Raw genomic sequence first — 20,955 nt, 5'->3', positions numbered from 1 at the left:
AAAAAATGGAAAACGACTTATTCAAAGTTCACGATTTAAAAATCTGTATTTAATGATCGGGAAATTATGTAAAGAAAAACATAACATCTGTAAATCTTGAAAGATCTTTTGGCGAGATTCATGAACTACGTAATATGAAAAGCAAGTTTGGAAATCTTCCGGCATTTAACTGTACAGCGCTTTTTGCATGTATATAAAAAAAAAAACAATTTGTTTTGCACAAGATGCTATGGTTGAATCAACTTTTTTCTCAGTGATTCGTTATTATGTATGTAACGTAATTTATGCACGATACCACTGAACATTTCCAACATAAATCGCTAAACATAGTTATTTATATTATATTATATAAGCTATTTATAATTTATGCTACCTTACATATATGCAGCAACTATATTAAGCCATTTGTACAAACATTCCGAATGAGTCCCACTTGCCCCGTGATACGGAGTAAATGAAGATTTGCTCCACTTTTCATTATATGCATAATATATAGGATGTAAAAATTTTGAAACAGTTTTAATGCCCGTTATTAAGGAGAAATATACCAAAAATGTCTTTTAGAACCATTGGAATTACGAAATTAATTATGTTTAGAATTTTTTGGCATGACAAAACTAAACTAGCCTTTTTTAAGGTCCCACTTGCCCCGGGGTACCTTACGCCTTGATTTACATAAAAGTAAAGTATAGGTTTTTCATTTGAAGTTGAAACAATTTTGGCTGTCATGTTGGATTTCGGCGCCAGAGTTTCAGCAGCAAATCATACAAGAATCTCTTAAAAAACTGGATGAGTCTCTTTAACCCACGAGCGCTCGCGCTGTTGTAAAAAAATCTCGCTTTGTGTACTCAGCATTAGCGTAGTGCTGACGCAGGTAGTCAACCGCGCGAGCTACGGAACGTTGAGAATTTCTAAAGGAATGTCTGTAGGTACGTAAATGTGGCGAAATTTCGAAAGTCCTGAAGTAATATACACTAAAACCTCTCTTTATGCATGCTATTTTTATGCACTTTTAATTTATGCACCTTTTTTATGCCCTGCAGAAAAAGAGGGAAAGCTACTCAGAACCAAGGAAAGAAGGTTACAGAAAGGTTACATAAGAATATTTAATAATGATGGGAACTATTGCAATGGCGGCCAGGGGGTGTTTATAGGGGAGAGCAAAGAAAGGTTACAGGGTTGTTTCAGGGGGTCCCAAGGGGTTTCAGCGGGGTACCAGGAGATCTCAGGGGGGTTTCGAGGGTCTGCGGGGGTTTTCGAAAGCATTGCAGAGAGTTTCAGAGGATTTTCGACGGGTTTTTCAGGCGTTACAGGTACGTTTGCGGGGGTTTCCGAAGGTCTCGCGTGCGTTACATGGGGTCCGAGTAGGTCTTAAGGGGGTTTCCGAGGCATTTCAGGAAGTCTCAGAGCATTTTAGGTTGGTTTCAGAGGCGTTGCGGAGGCGTTTTTGGGGATTTCGGAGAATCTCAGGTGCGTTACATATTCCCGTAACGTGGGTAGATCGCCTTAGAATGGTGCGCTGCGGTGTAAGATCTACCAAATCAGATTTTGATCTTGATATTTACCGTATTTTTAAATATTCCAAGATCAAAGTTTGATGCTCTTTTCCTTGTGTTTTGTAGTATTTGTGTTTCAATGTACTACTAATTAACATTTTATTTCAGCAGGATTCAGGTAAATGTATTCTACGATATAAATAATATTTTAAAAATATGTAACTGTGGCGAGCGTATCACTAATATGTAGCTTATTTGACGTACGATGTTAATATTATTTTATATTTCAGATTATCAACCGAAGAATCTAGTAATTCATCCAAATGCCAACAAGAGTCGATAAGGAGAGCGTCCTCGCTCTGGTCCTCACAAGTTCCTACCTCATGCTTCCACGGGTCAAGCGATGACAAAGACCGCCAGCTAAGAGTTGTGTGCTTAGCTGGTAGTGCAGCCTGGGCACTGTTGTCCTTCTGACTTCAGCTAGATTGAGGAGGTACGATCCGAGTGTCTGTTCACCAAGGAGGTGCGGCTCAAACAGCGTCTGTTCTGGCATCCAGCGGCTGAGTAAGAAACGCTGTACCACGCCCAGCTAGATCCAAGGTGGTAGCCCCATCAGCGTGGTCGTCCCAGTGTTGGTTGGGACGTTAAACAGAACTGGCACGATGGCCCTCCGGCGAGACAGGAGTGTTGGCGTAGGCCCAATAAGCCACCCGTAAAAAACCCCATTGCGAATAACATAGGAGAAAATACGACTCGATACAATCGGCAAAGACCCACGCGACGAAATAAGGACTACGATTGGAAACTTGGAACATGGAATTGCAAGTCACTAGGTTTCGCAGGATGTGACAGGATAATCTACGACGAACTACATCCCCGCAACTTCGACATCGTGGCGTTGCAGGAACTTTGTTGGACTGGACAGAAAGTGTGGAAAAGCGGGCATCGAGCGGCTACCTTCTACCAAAGCTGTGGCACCACCAATGAACTGGGAACAGGATTTATAGTGTTGGGCAAGATGCGACAACGTGTGATCGGGTGGCAGCCGATCAACGCAAGGATGTGCATGTTGAGAGTTAAGGGCCGTTTCTTCAACTACAGCATCATCAACGTCCACTGCCCACACGAAGGGAGACCCGATGACGAGAAAGAAGCGTTTTACGCGCAGTTAGAGCAAACATACGATGGTTGCTCGCCGCGTGACGTGAAAATCGTTGTCGGCGACATGAACGCGCAGGTAGGGAGGGAGGAAATGTACAGACCGGTAATCGGGCGAAACAGCCTGCACGCCGTATCGAATGATAACGGCCAGCGATGCGTAAACTTTGCAGCCTCCCGTGGTATGGTAGTCCGAAGCACCTTCTTCCCCCGCAAAGATATCCACAAAGCCACCTGGAGATCACCCGACCATCAAACAGAAAACCAAATCGACCACGTTCTAATCGACGGTAAATTCTTCTCAGATATAACCAACGTCCGCACATACCGCAGTGCGAATATAGATTCGGATCACTACTTAGTCGCTGTATGCATGCGCTCAAAACTTTCGACAGTTATCACCACGCGTCGAAGCCGAACGCCGCGGCTCAACATCGAGCAACTTCGTAACGTAGAAGTGGCTCAAGACTACGCGCAGCAGTTAGCAGTGGCCCTACCAACGGAAGAGCAGCTTGGCGCAGCTACACTTGAAGATGGCTGGAGGGACATCCGATCCGCCATAGGTAGTACCTCGGCTACAGCACTAGGTTTCGCGACTCCGAATCACAGAAACGACTGGTACGACGGCGAATGTGAACAGTTGAAAAACGAGAAGAATGCAGCATGGGCGAGAATGCTGCAACACCGTACGAGAGCGAATGAGGCACGTTACAAACAGGCGCGGAACAGGCAGAACTCAGTCTTCCGGATGAAGAAGCGCCAGCAGGAAGAACGAGATCGCGAAGCGATGGAAGAGCTGTACCGCGCTAAGGACACACGAAAGTTCTACGAGAAGCTGAACCGCTCGCGCAGAGGCTTTGTGCCACAAGCCGACATGTGCCGAGATAATCACGGGAATATTCTCACGAGCGAGCGTGAGGTGGTCGAGAGGTGGCGGCAGCATTACGATGAGCACCTCAATGGCGACGATGCAAGTACTGAAGGTGGCGTGGTAACAGATCTAGGAGTATGTGCACAGGACGAAAGACTTCCGGCCCCTGACCTTCAAGAGATTGAGGAGGAGGTTGGCCGGTTGAAAAACAACAAAGCCGCTGGAGCAGATCAACTACCAAGCGAGCTTCTAAAATACGGTGGAGAAGCACTGGTGAGAGCACTACACTGGGTCATTACCAAGATTTGGGAGGAGGAAGTATTACCGGAGGAATGGATGGAAGGTATCGTGTGTCCCATCTACAAAAAGGGCGACAAGTTGGATTGCGGGAACTACCGCGCGATCACACTACTGAGCGCTGCCTACAAGATACTCTCTCAAATTTTATGCCGCCGTCTATCACCGATTGCAAGAGAGTTCGTGGGGCAATATCAGGCTGGATTTATGGGTGAACGCGCTACAACGGACCAGATGTTCGCCATCCGCCAGGTGTTGCAGAAATGCCGCGAATACAACGTGCCCACACATCACTTGTTCATCGATTTCAAATCGGCGTATGATACAATCGATCGAGAACAGCTATGGCAGATTATGCACGAATACGGATTCCCGGATAAACTGATACGGTTGATCAAGGCGACGATGGATCGAGTGATGTGCGTAGTTCGAGTATCAGGGACACTCTCGAGTCCCTTCGAATCTCGCAGAGGGTTACGGCAAGGTGATGGTCTTTCGTGCTTGCTGTTCAACATTGCTTTGGAGGGTGTAATAAGAAGAGCGGCGATAAACACGAGTGGGACGATTTTCACGAAGTCCGTTCAGCTGCTTGGTTTCGCCGACGATATTGATATTATTGCTCGTAAATTTGAGACGATGGCGGAAACGTACATCCGACTAAAGAGTGAAGCCAGGCGAATCGGATTAGTCATTAATGTGTCGAAGACAAAGTACATGATGGCGAAGGGCTCCAGGGAGGAATCACCGCGCCCGCCACCCCGAATTCATATCGACGGTGATGAAATCGAGGCGGTTGAAGAATTCGTGTACTTGGGCTCACTGGTGACCGACGACAACGACACCAGCAGAGAAATTCTGAGGCGCATTGTGGCAGGAAATCGTGCCTACTTTGGACTCCGCAAAACTCTACGATCGACTAAAGTTCGCCGTAACACGAAGTTAACCATCTACAAAACGTTGATTAGACCGGTCGTCCTCTATGGGCACGAAACATGGACCCTACGTGCAGAGGACCAACGCGCCCTTGGAGTTTTCGAACGGAAGGTGTTGCGTACCATCTACGGCGGAGTGCAGATGGAAGACGGGACTTGGAGAAGGCGAATGAACCACGAGCTGCATCAGCTGCTGGGAGAACCAACCATCGTCCATACCGCGAAAATCGGGAGGCTACGGTGGGCGGGTCACGTCATCAGGATGTCGGATAGCAACCCGACTAAAATGGTTCTCGAGAGTCATCCGACCGGTACAAGAAGACGTGGAGCGCAGCGAGCTAGGTGGGTCGACCAAGTGGAGGACGATCTTCGGACCCTACGCAGAGTGCGGAACTGGAGACAAACATCCATGGATCGAGTGGAATGGAGGCGGCTCCTATGTACAGCAGAGGCCACCCCGGCCTTAGCCTGACCGGTAAGGTAAGTAAGCCAACAAGATGACGAGGAAACCAGGATGAATTGGGCAGACAACTGATTCGAAGCAGTCTAACAATGGTGTGCCTGAACGTTAATCAAGCGTATCCTTTGGAGTTTATCCTTCCACTAACAACACCCAAATTCCCGTGACACCTAGGCCTGAGAGATCGTAGAGTTGTCTACATTTTTCATAGGTGCCCAAAACTAACCATACTTTCCCATTCCTCAGCAGTCGCAAGGACGTGGCCAGAACAGTGCTCGACCATTGGAGGATTGCTTCAGTCTTGTTCAAGAGTCAGAGATTAGTCCCAAATCTTTGTGCTTTGGTTCGGACGGGAAGGAGGCAACCCTCATAACAGCGGTCTAGGACTGTACCACCTACGAATTTGTGCGACTCGTTTAATGCTAATGCTAATGCTAATCTCAGGTACGTTACATGGGGTCCAAGGGAGTTTAACCCTCTAATACCCAAATTTTTTATTTTGATCTAAATATCATTTTTCGTCATCTAAAAGGAAGATGATTCTTTTTAATTCTCGATTTTGTGAATTTCGATTTTTGATTTTTCTAATTGATGTTTTGAACATCCCTACAATTTTATATTTTTCCTGGAAGTCTATTTTTGGCATACCGATTTTTTTAAAACGAAAACATTTTGAGGTTTTATGATTATTGTTAAAATATTTTTATTTTTATTTTTCATAAAAACATTTATTTTCCGAGAAATTTGAAAAATCATTTTAGTACAGTACTTTTTCGATTATATCACGAATAAAAAAAATAATCGCGTGATATACTGGAGCGTGATAAAATTGAAACATATATTCTGCGAGTGCTTTTATTACTCAAAATACACCTAAATACCAACAAAGCAAATAAAAAACCAACGAAACATCAAACCACGCAATGGAAATTGAAAATTTCAAGCAGCATTTTGGAAAAAAATAGAGAACCGTCAATAAAGAAGTCATCCTAGACTGTATTTATGCTGCATTGTAGAGCAATGTGAAGATATTCCTTCAACGCCTCAACTAACTAGTGAAGACGAAATGGAGCCACATGAAATGGAACGCAAGTTCGAAATGGCACTCAATAGTTTCCTTGAGTGAGCAAGCAATGAGTAGCATTTCCAGTCTTGAGTATTATTTAAGTTATGACATCCATGCTGTCGGTATTTGCATGGTAGCAATTGATCATTGGTCATTTCATAACAGTCGTTTAAGTGATTTTAATGGTCTATTCTGACGAACATCTTTGAATTCTCTTATATTAGGAATCTTCCTAATCTTATATGAAGTTGCGAACGGAATTCTATTTAAGGCTTGAGTTTTGACATTTCTTTAAACCAACTTTGATTGAAATGAGTTAAAGTTGCAGATTTATACAGCTTTTCGTTTGTTAGGTAAATATTTGAGATGTTTTAGAATGAGATTCTAGATAATCAAGTTCAGTACCCGGTCTGAAACCCCTTATCACCTTTGTCACTGAAACCATTTAGGGTAGAAGCATTAGTTTTGGCCATAATATAGGTTGAAACCTTTTATATTGGCATATTGGTAGTTTTAATTGATTATTTTGTATTTTTTAGGAATGGTTTCCCTTAGACTGACCAAAACTGGTGAACAAACGCTTCTAATGTGCAAAAGTAGCATACTTATGACAATTCATGTATCCTACTTGAAATATGTACTCGAAAATATTTCTATCGAATATCATAGCGTAATAAAATCGAAAAAAATACCGTGCTAGAATCGAGCGTGATATAATGGAGCGTGATTAAATAGAACCGTGACAAAATCGAAAAACCACTGTATGTATGCAACTCCTTTAAACTTTTTTACTATACAAGTACTTCTTCAGCAAGCGCGGTTCTTTGTACCTGCACGCCGAACACGCCAGCGAACTTCATTCATTACTGCTCGACATCATACAGTTTACGGCCAAAACAATCCGCTAGAGCGATGTTTTAATGCACTTAACGATGTTGAATGTTTTGACTTTAATATAAGTAGAACTCGTTTTAAGAATATTATTAGAAATAGTATGTAGTTTAGCATTAAATCAGTCTGTGCAGCCCAGCTGAAGACGGTGGAATAAATAAATAAAAAATAAATAAATAAAGTCGGACTCGATTTTCCGGAGTCGGATTTTGAAGCTTCCCAAACATATATCGGAGGAACGACATGTTGTATGAGGCTGAAATTTTGACATTTTGTAAAGCCAACTTTGATTAGTAATCAGTCAAAATTTCAGTCTTGTATGGCATTCCGTATTCCAGATATTAGTTAGGAAAGCATCAGAACCCGACTACCGATAATCGAGTTCGACCTGTAATAGAATGATTGAGGAAAAAAATTGAATACGTGAATTTTTGCGTTTAAATACAAAAGAAAAAATGACATCTGAAAGTTGACCAAAACATTCATTTTTCAATGATCTTCAAAATTGTTAATACGCTTTACAAAACACCAAAAATCATTTTGAGAAATACAGAACAGTCCAAAATATCAGATAAAAAAAGAAAAGTTTTGATGCCCTGACAAAAAAAAATGCTCAAACTATGCCCAGTCAAAAGGCGGGGTTGGGTAATAGAGGGTTAAGGGGTATCTTGGAGGCATTTCAAAAAGTTTCCGAGGATTTTTAGAGACCCCATCACAATAAAATGCCTCGAGACGCACCTGAAACCTCCGTAATCAAACGTATCTCATAGTTTTCAATGAATTTTATAACAATAAATTCACCTAGCAGTGAGAAACAACCAATCTAACCGACTTCATCGAGATTTTTTTTTTTTAATAATTCAACCATGCCATAGAAAATCGATATAGTGTGTCTCCGAACATCGTGATACATGGCGGTTTTGTAGTTTTTCGAAAATAATTAGACCCGTATTTTTTTTATTTCGTCATTAGGGTGACCAATTTTAGAATTGTAAAAATAAAGATTTTTCAAAACTAAAATTTTTCAAAAAATCACAGCTTCTGAACCAGTTGACCGATTTTAAACTTCTTTTTTTTTGCTTGAAAGCTGTTGAATTCTAGTTTCCAGCAAAAATACGTTGAGAGGGCCAAATAGTGTTACTAGGTAAATAATATCATATAACAATATAATTATTACGATTTTTCAAAGTGTTGCAACTTTTGAAATCGGAAACATCCGGAAGGTTGCCTTTTTGCATTTGAAAGAGGAACAATAGTTTTATCATACAATAAAACAGATTTCTCGGAAACAGCCGGAAAAATAAACTTATTTTATTTTGAATGTACTACTAGCACCCAAACCCTAGCTTCGGAAGAGCTAGAAGAACACGAAGTTGAAGAGATGCAGCCCAAGTTGCAGTGTGAACTTAAAGTAAGATCTTTCGGCCGTTCGACTTTTTGATCTTCTGTCTTTTTGACCTTTGTCCTAGTAATTTTTTATTTCGAAATTTCGACCTTTTGTTCTTTGACCTTTTGTCCTACAACCCTTTAGCGCAACTACATTTTCTCGTTACTGTCGCTCGAGTGGATAGATCCAGACAAGTCGAAAGCACGAGTCTTCCCACATCGCTGTCATCGAAACCTCATTTTCGGCCTAATAAATGACCGAACAGTGGGTGAACACTAAGCCTATTCCAGTGAAAGCAATGCCCGCCTCAGAAGCTCGTCGTTCATAGGCGGATTTTGTTCCCTCCTAGTAGAATCTGCCACCGCCAAACATTCAACGAAGCATATCGCAAAAAAAAGCCTGTCTGTTTGATTTGTCCGGCTCGGGAATGCCGCCTGTCAGTGTGGGATGCTGTGGTGGGCCCTTTTTATTAGGTTAGAAACTTTCGCATCCGCTTGAATGGTTGGATATGTCAGGGGTTGTGGGTTGTTGCTGTTCCCGAAGCCCATCATACCAGAGAGAAGTTTATGAAAACGTGTGCGCCACAGCAATTCATTTCTCGAGGGGCGGGGGCAAAAAACTGTCGTAAAAGTATCGACAGATTGACTAATGCTGCACAATTGGCAGTTGAAAGTGAATGACTTTTCCTCGAATGGGATTTTCCTGTCTGTCGCTCAAGCATGAAGTGGCATTTGCTGATTAGTTGTAATTTTCTTGAAGCGCGGGAAACGTGGGAAACGGGGAAAACTTTTGCGCTCCACGCACGTATCTTCCACAGCCGCTTGTCTCATCAAAATGCAAATTCGTGTTACGCAATGTAGCGCCGCCCGCCACTCGTGGCCCACCAGAAGGAGTCGGTTAAATTCCTCTAGGGGCTCAAATCAAATGCCACGCTGTGACTGCTAATGTTAATCATTGTCGTTGAGATCGTGTAATTCTACGCCAAATCAGGGATCCCAGTCCTAGCGTGTCGTAACCGAGAATTATACCTACGGAGCTAGTTAGGGTAAAGGCTGTGAAAAACCGCCCACTTGTTGGGTTGAGATGAGATCCGAAATGGTACTTCATATGTATACGTTCAAAAGTACACACGAGTGGAATACTGAGTTTTGTGTCCTAATTATATGATGAATTTGAAGCGAGAGGCTAATTTCTCTGATAATTATAGGCAGCAAAGAGGCAGTAGTGAAACATTAATGATAACAAAGAAATCCAAAGGAGTTAACCCTTTGGGGCCGGAGGGGTCATATATGATGGAACCGGCCATAACCAGAGAAGCAACCGCGGGCGGTCAATCATGCTCATGCTTATGCTCAATACGGAAGAACGTAAAAACATATCCCAAGTAACATTTTTAGATTTGTTCGGCTCTAAAGCCTGTATCCGAAATAATCGGGACACAGAAGTACGGCTGTAGCTCTGTAATAAATCGGTAAAAATGGCCAAGAAATTGACTGCGAACTCTTTTGTGTATGTTTATTATTTGTGCCAAATTTCATAAAAATCGATGCATTACTTATAACTGTGGATGAAAAACAAACAGACGTGGTTTTTAACATTTTGTACAATCATGACCAATTTTCATTTGCATACTAGATGGTTCTTTTATGCTGCAGTTCAAGGTTCTGTGAGGATAAATATGAAACTTCATCAGCAGTTATGATACTTATAGATACACTTTCTTGCAAAATTTCATCAACATTGATCAATTGGTTTGAAAGCTACGGGTGTTGATAGGGGTGAGTGTTAGTGAAAATGTTTCGTGTTTTTCATGTGCTATGTTTGCCTATTCATAACTTTTGAATTTCTCTGCCAATTTTCATGAAATTTTCACAGAAGGTAATCGACTATGTGTATATTATGCCTGCAAAATTGGATGATTATTGGTATAGTACTTTCATTACTACAATTGAAACAATAAAGTGTGCTGACTAGTTGCTGTCTGAGGGGCTAAAATCACGTTCTGTCCCAATACATGTTTCAACTATAAAATTGTTTAAAGTGTATCGATTTTGTTGAAATTTTCCCTATGCAACAAATGTAGATTGAGAGGTTTGTGTTCAAAATTCCAGCCATTTCCTTTGCCAAATTCAAAAGTTATAGCGCCGACAAGCAAAACTAGGGTCTGTACAAAATTCAATGGCGCACATTTTACTCCTTCATTGCTACAACAAAAACTACTGCACAGATTCACATGAAATTTTGTAGGTGGAATGAACACATCTTAATATGTTATTAGGCCAAATACGAGCAATTTTAATGTATCTATGGCAGAGTTACAGCTGTATTTCTGTGTCCCGATTATTGCGGATACAGGCTTTATAAGAGATCTTCATGACCAATTTTATAAAACTTACAATAAAACTGTTTTATACATCAAATTCTCTTGATAACCTCTTTAAGAGCATCTTCCGGCTAAGTGGACCACTCTCGGAGAGGTTTTGCAAACCGCATTACGAGTAGCAATCAGGGTACGAAAACCGGATCACGCCGAAAAACAAACGCTTTGTCCTAAGCGGTGCATGTTGGTAACAAAGGCGCTCAGCAACAAACGCATGTCAGGCGATGAGAGCAATAAAACAAACATCGCTTGCCGTGCGTGTGCTGATATTCCGGCTTTTCTGTTGAAATTTTCGACATACATTATCGAATTCATAAGCATTTGGACGAAATAAGATTCTTGCAAACCTCAGAGTCGAATTTCAGTTGTAAAACAATGCGAAATTCACGATGTGAATAGAACGATACAAATATTCCTACCGTTTTTGTTGTGAACAAACTCGGAAGCGATTTTGTCATTATCTGCTAACGAAAAAGCAAAGCGTTGTTGCCGTGCCTCCTTTGTTGCCTATTTTTCGATTGCGGTGGCATATTCTGCGTACACTGGTAGCGATAAAACCGTTTTAAAACCTAATTGAAAAAAATTCCATTCTCGAAAAGAGGTTATGATGATTGTTGTTGTTTTTTTTTTTCAACAAAACTTATGTCCGCTCAAGATGCAGAGAAGCTTATTCGATGGCACGTAAAGTTCAGGAAGATACATCATTTGTGAATAGAAAGCGATTATTTCAAAGTATTATTTAAGTAGATATTGTGGATATTGTGGATAACTGACACTGAGGAAGATTACAAGTGGTAGTCGAAATACGCGTATCTGTCAAAGAATAAGCAACATAGGGTGGAATTAAAAGGTACGAAACTGATTACACTTATTCGAAGAGGGTATTCTGCTTAGAGGGTTCGAAAAGTCGGTACAAGATCATAATGGCTCCCAAGCTTTCAGAACCAAATACGTTCACTAAACTGAAGAAGTCGATCGCAGGGTTGAAAAAGGACATAGCATTCCTTAGTGAATGCCGAAAACTTAGTCTTACTCCAGTAAGTCATAAGATTAAGGTTAGAGGGCAGGTTCCACAAGGTATTATAAAGAAGATGGAATCTGAGTTCATTAAATCTAGTATCAAGAAGCTTTACTCAAAATTGGATTTGCTGACGTTACAATGTTATAATTTACATTTAAAGTTGGCAAAAGAATATACTTGGGAATTTCCTCTTTTTCTTACCAAGGTTAAAGAAGCAGAGGAATGTGAGGCACGAAGAAAGAAGGATATCCATATGAAAAAGATTCAAAATTTGAAAAAATAAGAGTAACACGAAAAATGTAGTAGTCAAAGCATCTTCGAAGGTACACTCCATTAAGGGTTTTGTGGTTAATCGTTCGACGCAGCAGTTCTCAGAAGAACAATTGACGCTTCTCAACAAGGGATTAGCATATGCGGTAGTAAATCAGACGTGGAGCAGGCTATCATTGATGTTGAGACTGCCATCACACATACAATACCCACACAGTTACAGGAGACGGCAAGAAATATTACAGAAGAGGTACTAGAGGTTAACCGAGGTCAAGTAAAAGGAGGAAACAGCAAGGAGGTTAAGATTTTGAGAGAGCTTAAAGAAAAAGAGGTACACTCCCGTGCAAAAGTTTGGGGTCACCCCTTCAAAAACATAGAAATGTTTTTCGGTCATATCTCAGTCATCTTTCATTTAATCCAGTCGTTCTCAGACTCTATCGAAAGATAAAGAGTTAGATTTGATTCGTAGGTACTTTTCACAAATTTTCTATGAAATTTTTAGCTCAAAAAGTTTACCTAAACTTACATGTTTTTCCTAAATCTCTACGAAAAATTGTTTTGCGTGTAATTCAAAATTGGGTCGACCAAATTTTAAAATTAAAGTTGCATTAGAACCCTATTTCTATCCTCTTTGAGAGCCATTCACTAGATTTTAGCGGGAAAATTCATAACATAATTTAAATTATCGAGTTAGGTTTACAAGTCACCGTGCAAAAGTTTGGGGTCACCCCTTAGGATGCTGCATCGTGCATAAGTTTGGGGTCACCTTCCAAACGAAGTCTGATTCAGATTTTTGTTCAAATCGTCATTTCTTTTTGGTGCAACTTCAATTCTTTTTTTGATAGTTGAATGGCAAGACACAGAAATGGTTATGAAATGTTCATAAATGAAGTTCTCGACTAAGTTAAGGTAGAAAATGGTATATAAAATCCATACTAAATCAGCTAAGTACGTTATATAAAGTGCCAAAGAGGATAAAAGTGAGATAAAAATGACTGATTCGTGAATTGTACCAAATATATTATATAAACAATATGATTCACTTCCGCGTTCCCCATACATTGAATTGGCGAACAGCTTACAGCACCATCTAGCGTCAAACGTGGCAATCAACCTTAAATTAAACCACATATTTGCTAAATATGTTTAACCGTGTCTCCATGACATTTCCTTTTGTTATGGTAGTCAATCATATTTAGGGATGTACAAGATTCAATTTGCACAAACAAAATTATGATATTGGACAAAGCAAATATTAAGTTTATATTTTGTAACTGTCGTATATCAGTGATGGAACATACGCAATTTGACGTTTCGCAATTATCATTTTTTTTTCAGAAGCATATTTGTTTTGGAAGTGGATAAGTAAAATATTTTGGTCAAATTGCTATGGCTAATGGGGATGCTTGTTGATTCATTTTGACTTAAAGCACCTTAAAGTATATTGTGTGCAAAAACTATTACGCAAAGAATATGATTTGTTTATTTAAACCCTAAACATTTTGATATTATTTATCGATAACTGAAGAGATTATTGACATCCCTAGTTCATTGATGTTGACAGCGTGTGTATTTCTGAAGGGCATACGTTTTTAGAGTGTAATAGTTGCCACGTTCGTCACAAGCGGCGCCACAAGCACAGGATAAAGGGTCGCCAGAAATAGCTGGAAGTGAGTTATATTATTAATATAGTATATTTGATTGTACCCTAATAACTGTGGGTGTTATAACCACCAACATACCATTACCTCAAAATCCATAAGTTTAAGGAATGTTACCTATTTTAATTTAAATGGCATATTCATCAAAAAGTTATCCCTTTGCTTTGCACCAAAACACTAAATCTCGAATGTAATATTACATTCGGAGAAACGGGGGGGCTGTGAAATTGTGTATTTGTGGTTTTAACACTTACAGTTATATAGGGTAGAATTCACGAATTAGTCATTTTTATCTCACTTCTATCCTCTTTCGCACTTTATATAACGAACTTAGCTGATTTAGTATGGATTTTATATACCATTTTCTACCTTAACTTAGTCTAGAACTTAGTTTTTGAACATTTCATCACCATTTCTGTGTCTTGCCATTCAACTATCATAGAAGGAATTGGAGTTGCACCAAAAAAATGACGATTTGAATAAAAAAAACGACTCAGAAGGTGACCCCAAACTTTTGCACGATGCAGCATACTAAGGGGTGACCCCAAACTTTTGCACGGTGACTTGTAAACCTAACTCGATAATTTAAATTATGTTATGAATTTTTCCGCTAAAATCTAATGAATGGCTCTCAAAGAGGATAGAAATAGGGTTCTAATGCAACTTTAATTTCAAAATTAGGACGACCCAATTTTGAATTACACGGAAAACAATGTTTCGTACAGTTTTAGGAAAAACATGTAAGTTTAGGTAAACTTTTTTTACTAAAAATTTCATATGAAATTTGTGAAAAGTACCTACGAATCAAATCTAACTCTTTATCTTTCGATAGAGCCTAAGAACGACTGGATTAAATGAAAGATGACTGAGATATGACCGAAAAACATTTCTATGTTTTTGAGGGGGTGACCCCAAACTTTTGCACGGGAGTGTATATTATGTAAAAGCGGATAAGGGGAATGCAGTAATTATTTTGGACAAAGAGGATTATGATAACAAAATGAACGAAAAAATAACTACTGGCCCCTATAGACAGTTAAGGGTCGATCCACTCCCTGGAATGGTGAGACATGTAGATAAAACGATTAAGGAATGTAAGGCAATCATTAGGGATAACACTAGTCGTCTCAAAGTATCAAATCCAGTTCTGCCTAGAATCAAAGGTCTACCAAAAATACATAAACCGGGCAACGAAATGAGAGAGATTATTTCAGCGGAACGGTCCCCTACCCATAAACTTGCAAAATGGCTGGTGAAAGAATTCCAATCAATGCCAAAAGCTTTTGAGAGTCGTTCGGTGAATAATACTCAGGAGTTTGCAAGTCAACTGCAAGCCTCTGGTGATATTCAAGACGATGAAATCATGGTTTCGTTTGACGTCACTGCTTTATTCCCAAGTGTGCCGGTAAGTTCGTAGCTATATTAAATTGACATGACTTTGCATGGAAGAAAACTATTTCAGTTTCCGAGGGAATTTTTACAAACAAACAAAAGGAGCTCCAATGGGTAATCCATTGTCTCCTTTTCTGAGCGAATTATTCATGGCAAATCTTGAGAATATTTTGAAAAAGAAAGATTTGTTACCTAAGCGTTGGTGGAGGTATGTTGATGATGTTTTTAGCATCATCAAGAAAGAAAGTTTGCCAGAGATACTTGGAGCAATCAATGGCATTCATAAAGATATTAAATTGATCTACTAATTGTCAGGGAATCGTCTAACTTTGTATTCGAAATTTATAGGAAACCAACGAATACTATGAGGGTTATTCCCAGAACTTCTAATCATTCTTATCAACACAAAATGGCAGCTTTCCATCATATGATTCACAGGATGCACACTCTTCCTTTAAGTGATACAGGCAAACAAAAGGAAATGGACTATATTTTTGAAACGGCTAGGCTCAATGGATATAACGATAGTACAGTTAAGGCTATTATCGATAAGAAAAAGAGGGATTTATTTAGAAAAAGCATGACAACTCTTGCTACTGAACAAGATGAGTTAAAAAGGGTTGCGGTGAACTTTGATGATAATATTACGAAGCCATTAAAATCAAAATTCAGAAAATTGGGTATAGATTTAGTTTTCAGTAGCAGGAACTGTCAACTTAAGTCATTATTAGGATCAACAAAAGATAAAATAAGTGATTTAAACAAATCGGGAGTTTATAAGATAACATGTCCACATTGCAATAAAATCTACATAGGACAAACAAAAAGAACGCTTGAAATTCGATTCAAAGAGCATATTGCAGAGGTTAAAAAAGCGGGTAAAGAGTTAGAAAAGGGTTTAGCGTATGAATTTAAATCGAAAGTGGCAGAACATGTTTTCCAAGATGAACACCTGTTGACAAAGGATAACATTAGTATCCTGCGAAATGTATCTTCATCTTGGAAGCTTGACGTAGCGGAAAGTTTAGAAATCCACAAAGAAAGGGCGGCATTACTTCTTAACAAGGATCAGGGAAACGGTCAGTCACGTTTGTTTAAATTCATACCTAAGCGCAGTGCACGTGATAGGAATACGTAGGTACCTAATAAGCTACATACTAGGTACTTTTATAGAGGTAGAAAAAAAGGTTTAGGTAGATTTATAGGTATAGGTAGTTTTTAGGTAACAATAGTAGCGGTAGGATTTTGGTATATAAGCGGGGCGAATGCGATGACTTCTTCAGTGGATAACTGACACTGAGGAAGATTACAAGTGGTAGTCGAAATACGCGTATCTGTCAAAAGATAAGCAACATAGGGCGGAATTAAAAGGTACAAAACTGATTACACTTATCAATTCTCAAAACTAGCTTTGTACCTGCTACACCAAGCTCAATCTGGGTGTAGCATTTTCTTGCACCGGTGCCAATCGAGTGTCAAAACAGAACAGTACCTGCGAATAAACGAACGGTTTCGGTGCAAGTTTGCTACACCCGGTGGCAAAGCGGTGCAAATAAACGAATTCGACATTATAAGTAGAGCCGAACGAAACTTATGTTGAATGTTTATGTTTTTTTATGATATTTTTCATTATTTTCATTGACGCTCTCACGCGCTCTTACTAATACCATCATAAACTGTCATCAAATTGCACCGAAACCGTTCGTTTTTCCGGTGTCAATTGCTACACCGGTGCAGTGCACCGTCGGGAATAAACGAATTCGACCTAAGAGATCTTCCCAAGTAACATTTTGAAGACCAATTAGTCTTGTAGTGGTTTTGTGGGCCGTCATAAAACCTTGTCGAAGTTCGTTTCAACAAGTCACCCAGACTGAAGGGGTTTTTCTTTCCGTAAAATTAACCTCCAGAGCAATGTATAATCTACGGCTCTTTATTCAGGAGATTAATAAAATCCTGCATCATAATGAGGATGAGAGGAAGAAGGGTAGAATTTAAGGTTTACAATTTAAGGTTGATTGGTAATTAAGCATATAACTTTGTAGTATAATAACAGATGTAAGTGTATGTTTCGTAATATAAGTCGCATAGCGTATTTCATTTAGTTAGAGCTTCAACTTACGTTTAGTTTCCCCTAGTGTAATCCGGAGGGTCTTGAGTGGTATTTGTGTTCCTAGTAGCTGTAAGGATATTCTTTTATAATTTTAGGCTGTTACATAATTTATGCTGTCTCACCGTTTCGGTTTAGCTTTAGGAAAACATAGGTTATACGCTCTGCGGCTTGCAAAGTACTTGCACTGTAGTAATACGCACTAATTCAAGAAAATCTATTAAATTAAGGCTTGTATACATGAAACATTTCATATACCTGATTTCACTTGTAAGTAGTTTAAGATCAAATAGGGATTTAAGTATAGAAAATAACTTTAGAACTTAATTATAGAAAATAACTTCAGATAGCAGTATTTCACTCCTTGTTATCAATCAACGTGATGTCTTTTGTCTAATCATCTACTTACGATGGTGACAGTCGGTCGTTCTGTCACTCCCAAGTCAGGCCGTCAAAGCTGCGAAGACAGGGCTGCTACAGAGGCACAGACACAATGGGCGCGCACTGTTAGAACAGTTAACAAACCTTATACATTTTATTTAGTCATCAGTGCATTTGAGCAAAATTAACTATTTTTTATTCACGTCAGCTAATTCTTCAATATGGCGACGACCATAATTAGCGAAAATAAAACGAAAGCAAGTTTACTTTTATGATGATCGCAATAAACCTATCAGTGTCATAGTTTCTACTTTTCCACCAACAGATGTCGTTACTAATCGAATGGATCGCCATCTGTTGAGAGTTTAGACAGTTTTATTGTGTTAATAATGGATGCCAGAAGGTTTACACATCCGAGAGTTTTGTTTACTCTTAAAATATGGCTTTATGTATATCTTCAAGTATACTATAAAACATTTCATCAATGGTTTTCATAAAAGTAGTCATAAAACTGTGAGTTTTAATTATTGCTGTAACAAAACCCTAATAAAAATCAAACAAAACCAATCAGCAATGGAATTGTTACTTGGGTACAGCTCTGCTCACAGATGATGAAACATTTGACTCGAAGTTCCATGGCTAGGCGGCGCTAGAGAGTCAACAAATTTTACAATTCATATATGTATATATTACGTGGGACCGCGCATAACTTGCGAACGCATCGTCTGATTTTGATTGTCTATGTTTTGTTCTATTAGTTTTCACCCAAGAAAGGTTAACTAGGCAAAAACATGAAGAAATTTAGATATTTTGAAAATCGTTTTTGCTTCATTTTTTATTGGGGACTTGGACTTCAAACGTCAATAAACACAGTAGGCAAGACAAAGTTTGCCGGGGACAGCTAGTTTTGTATAAAACTATAAACTACTAGCTGTCCCGGCAAACTTTGTCTTGCCAGATATGGTGGTTTGACAGCTGTTGAGGTTATAGCAGCACAGCACTCTAGATTGGTTTTATTGCGGTCATGTTGACTTTGTACCCAGTTCGCACAAATCTCAGTATTTTATTAATATTTCTACTTTCTCAGTTCATTTTTGTAACTTTTTGTACATATAAACACAGCCACCACGAATACGAGCCGAACCGTGCAAGAGTCATGCTGATCGGTTCAGCCGTTCTTGAGTTTTGTTGCCTCAAAGGAACTTCAAACTCATTTTTATATATATAGATAAATGACACAGAAATGGACTGAAATGACAAATGCATTAAAATAAAAGACGATTGATTTCACAAATTCTTAATTACACGACTTGACCATTCTCAGGTCATTTTGACAGTTCTGCATGAGTAAGACAAAGACGGCTTTGATTTTCGTACTTTTTCCGCTCATGCGTTATCTGTCAAAATGACCTGAGATCTGTCAACAATTTTCGTCGTGCGATGAAGAATAGTAGTAAAAATATGCAACCGTCTGATTTAGAATTCCCTCTTAGATAAAACCACACTGAAACGAAGCAGAGTGACGGTGACCCCCGAATCACAGGCCAAACATATTCATTTCTCCGCAATCCGTGAAATCTGCTGGGTTGCTCCGGTTGGCAAAACTCAAATCAGCTGTTTTACATTAACCTTCCATGACCTTGCAGTTTGCGCCAACAATTCAACACCATCATCGCCATCGTCGTTGCTCGTTTTACATTTCGCTAGTTGCTTGCTGCCGGTTAGCAGCAGTGCTTTTTTGCTTTCCTCTGATCAGCAGCGCGCACGCTGCTACCTACGACGGCAAAATCAGCAATCACCGTAGCGGCAGCAGCATCCTTTCCCACTTCCGTCGACCACCCTTTTGCCTCCCTTTAATCGCAGGAGGAGACACTTGACAGAAACGACGTAGTCGCCCACAATCGGTGTACGGCTCCAATGCAGGACCCAATCCAGCCTTCCTCCCAATGTGTGTATCTCACTTGTACAGATTAAAACGAATAAATTGTACCCGCTGGTAATTCTTATGTAAATATCCTTATTATGTAAACACAATTTAGAGGGAGCATATACGACCCCATAGACGGGATGACGACGACGGCAGCTTACAGCCGTGCCGTACTCTGTGTGGGCTGAAATTGACTCCGTCAATGCGCTTCCCTTTTCACGAGCCAAAAGATCACAGCACATCAAGACGTTGTTGCCATTTGCTTGGATTTACGCGCGGCGCGGGTTGATTTGGGGGGGGGCGCTGGTTGTCGGCGAGCCAAAGAGAACCCTTTTCGGTAGCATTTTACGACTTGCCGTTGTTCTGCGTACTGTACTGAAGACATTCTTCCTATCCGTTTTCTCTCGACACACAGGTTTCGCCGCTCGGCAAGGGAGTGCTCATCACTGGATGCGAATCGCCGCTGGCTCGGGCTCTGGCTAGACGGCTGGATGATTTGGGATTTACGGTGTTTGCCGGCTTCAAGGCCCTGGATGAGAGCACCGAAGCCGACATGCTCAAGGCAATGTCTTCCGGTCGGTTGAAACCGATCCCATTGGATGTGACCTCGGAGGTGCAGGTGAGTTTTGATTGGATTGACTTTGTTGCTATCATCAACTGTTCTATTCTGGGAAACGTATGAATAAGGAAATTTGGTTTGCATATTCTCATAGGGAATGGTGGTCCATCACACGAAATCTATTTTTAGATGTAATTGATTGTTTCTTTTTTGAGAAAGGATATTGAGGATGAGAAAGGCGGGAGTGAAATGCATCACCTGCATGATTTTCGGAGTGTTTGGAATCAGTCAGAATTAGAATGGCTTAAAATACCATATGTCAAGTTCTATAGGCCCCTTCTATTTCATTCTATATGACCACGATGCTGTGGTTAAATTTTCAGTCGCCAGCAGGCCTAGAACTGAACTCGATTCCACAATCGCACAGAGATAGTCGTGTGACTCCGTAGCTTGAAGGAATAGATGCGCCTGTCTAGCGAATTGGGAGTCGTGAGTTCGAGTCTCACCGGAGTACGTGGATTTCTTTTCATAATTCAAATCTCAATTTGTTCATCGAGCACATGTTCTGTTGTGCACATGGATGTCAAAGCATATTCAACAGTGTAATTTTCCACATGGCTTGGTCAGCCAAAGCAAAATCAAGAAATTGACATTTAAAATTTGTCATTTTTTGATATACTATAGATTTCACCCATCATA

At 39.9% G+C, this 20,955-nt stretch overlaps 1 protein-coding gene across 2 annotated transcripts in view; it reads left to right on the top strand.

Moving 5' to 3' along the window:
- Nucleotides 1-20,955, top strand: part of LOC109432643 (D-beta-hydroxybutyrate dehydrogenase, mitochondrial) — a 573,848-nt gene that overhangs the window by 386,931 nt on the left and 165,962 nt on the right. For both annotated transcript variants that reach the window (XM_062855210.1, XM_062855211.1), the window contains exon 4: nucleotides 20,113-20,316. In XM_062855210.1, the coding sequence (XP_062711194.1) occupies nucleotides 20,113-20,316 (204 nt within the window). The remainder of the gene's footprint in view (nucleotides 1-20,112; nucleotides 20,317-20,955) is intronic.

The sequence above is a fragment of the Aedes albopictus genome, chromosome 3 (assembly GCF_035046485.1).
Source record: "Aedes albopictus strain Foshan chromosome 3, AalbF5, whole genome shotgun sequence".
Taxonomy (NCBI): Eukaryota; Metazoa; Arthropoda; class Insecta; order Diptera; family Culicidae; genus Aedes; species Aedes albopictus.
Note: the sequence above shows the minus strand (reverse complement) of the source record. Positions and strands in the feature narration are given on the sequence as shown.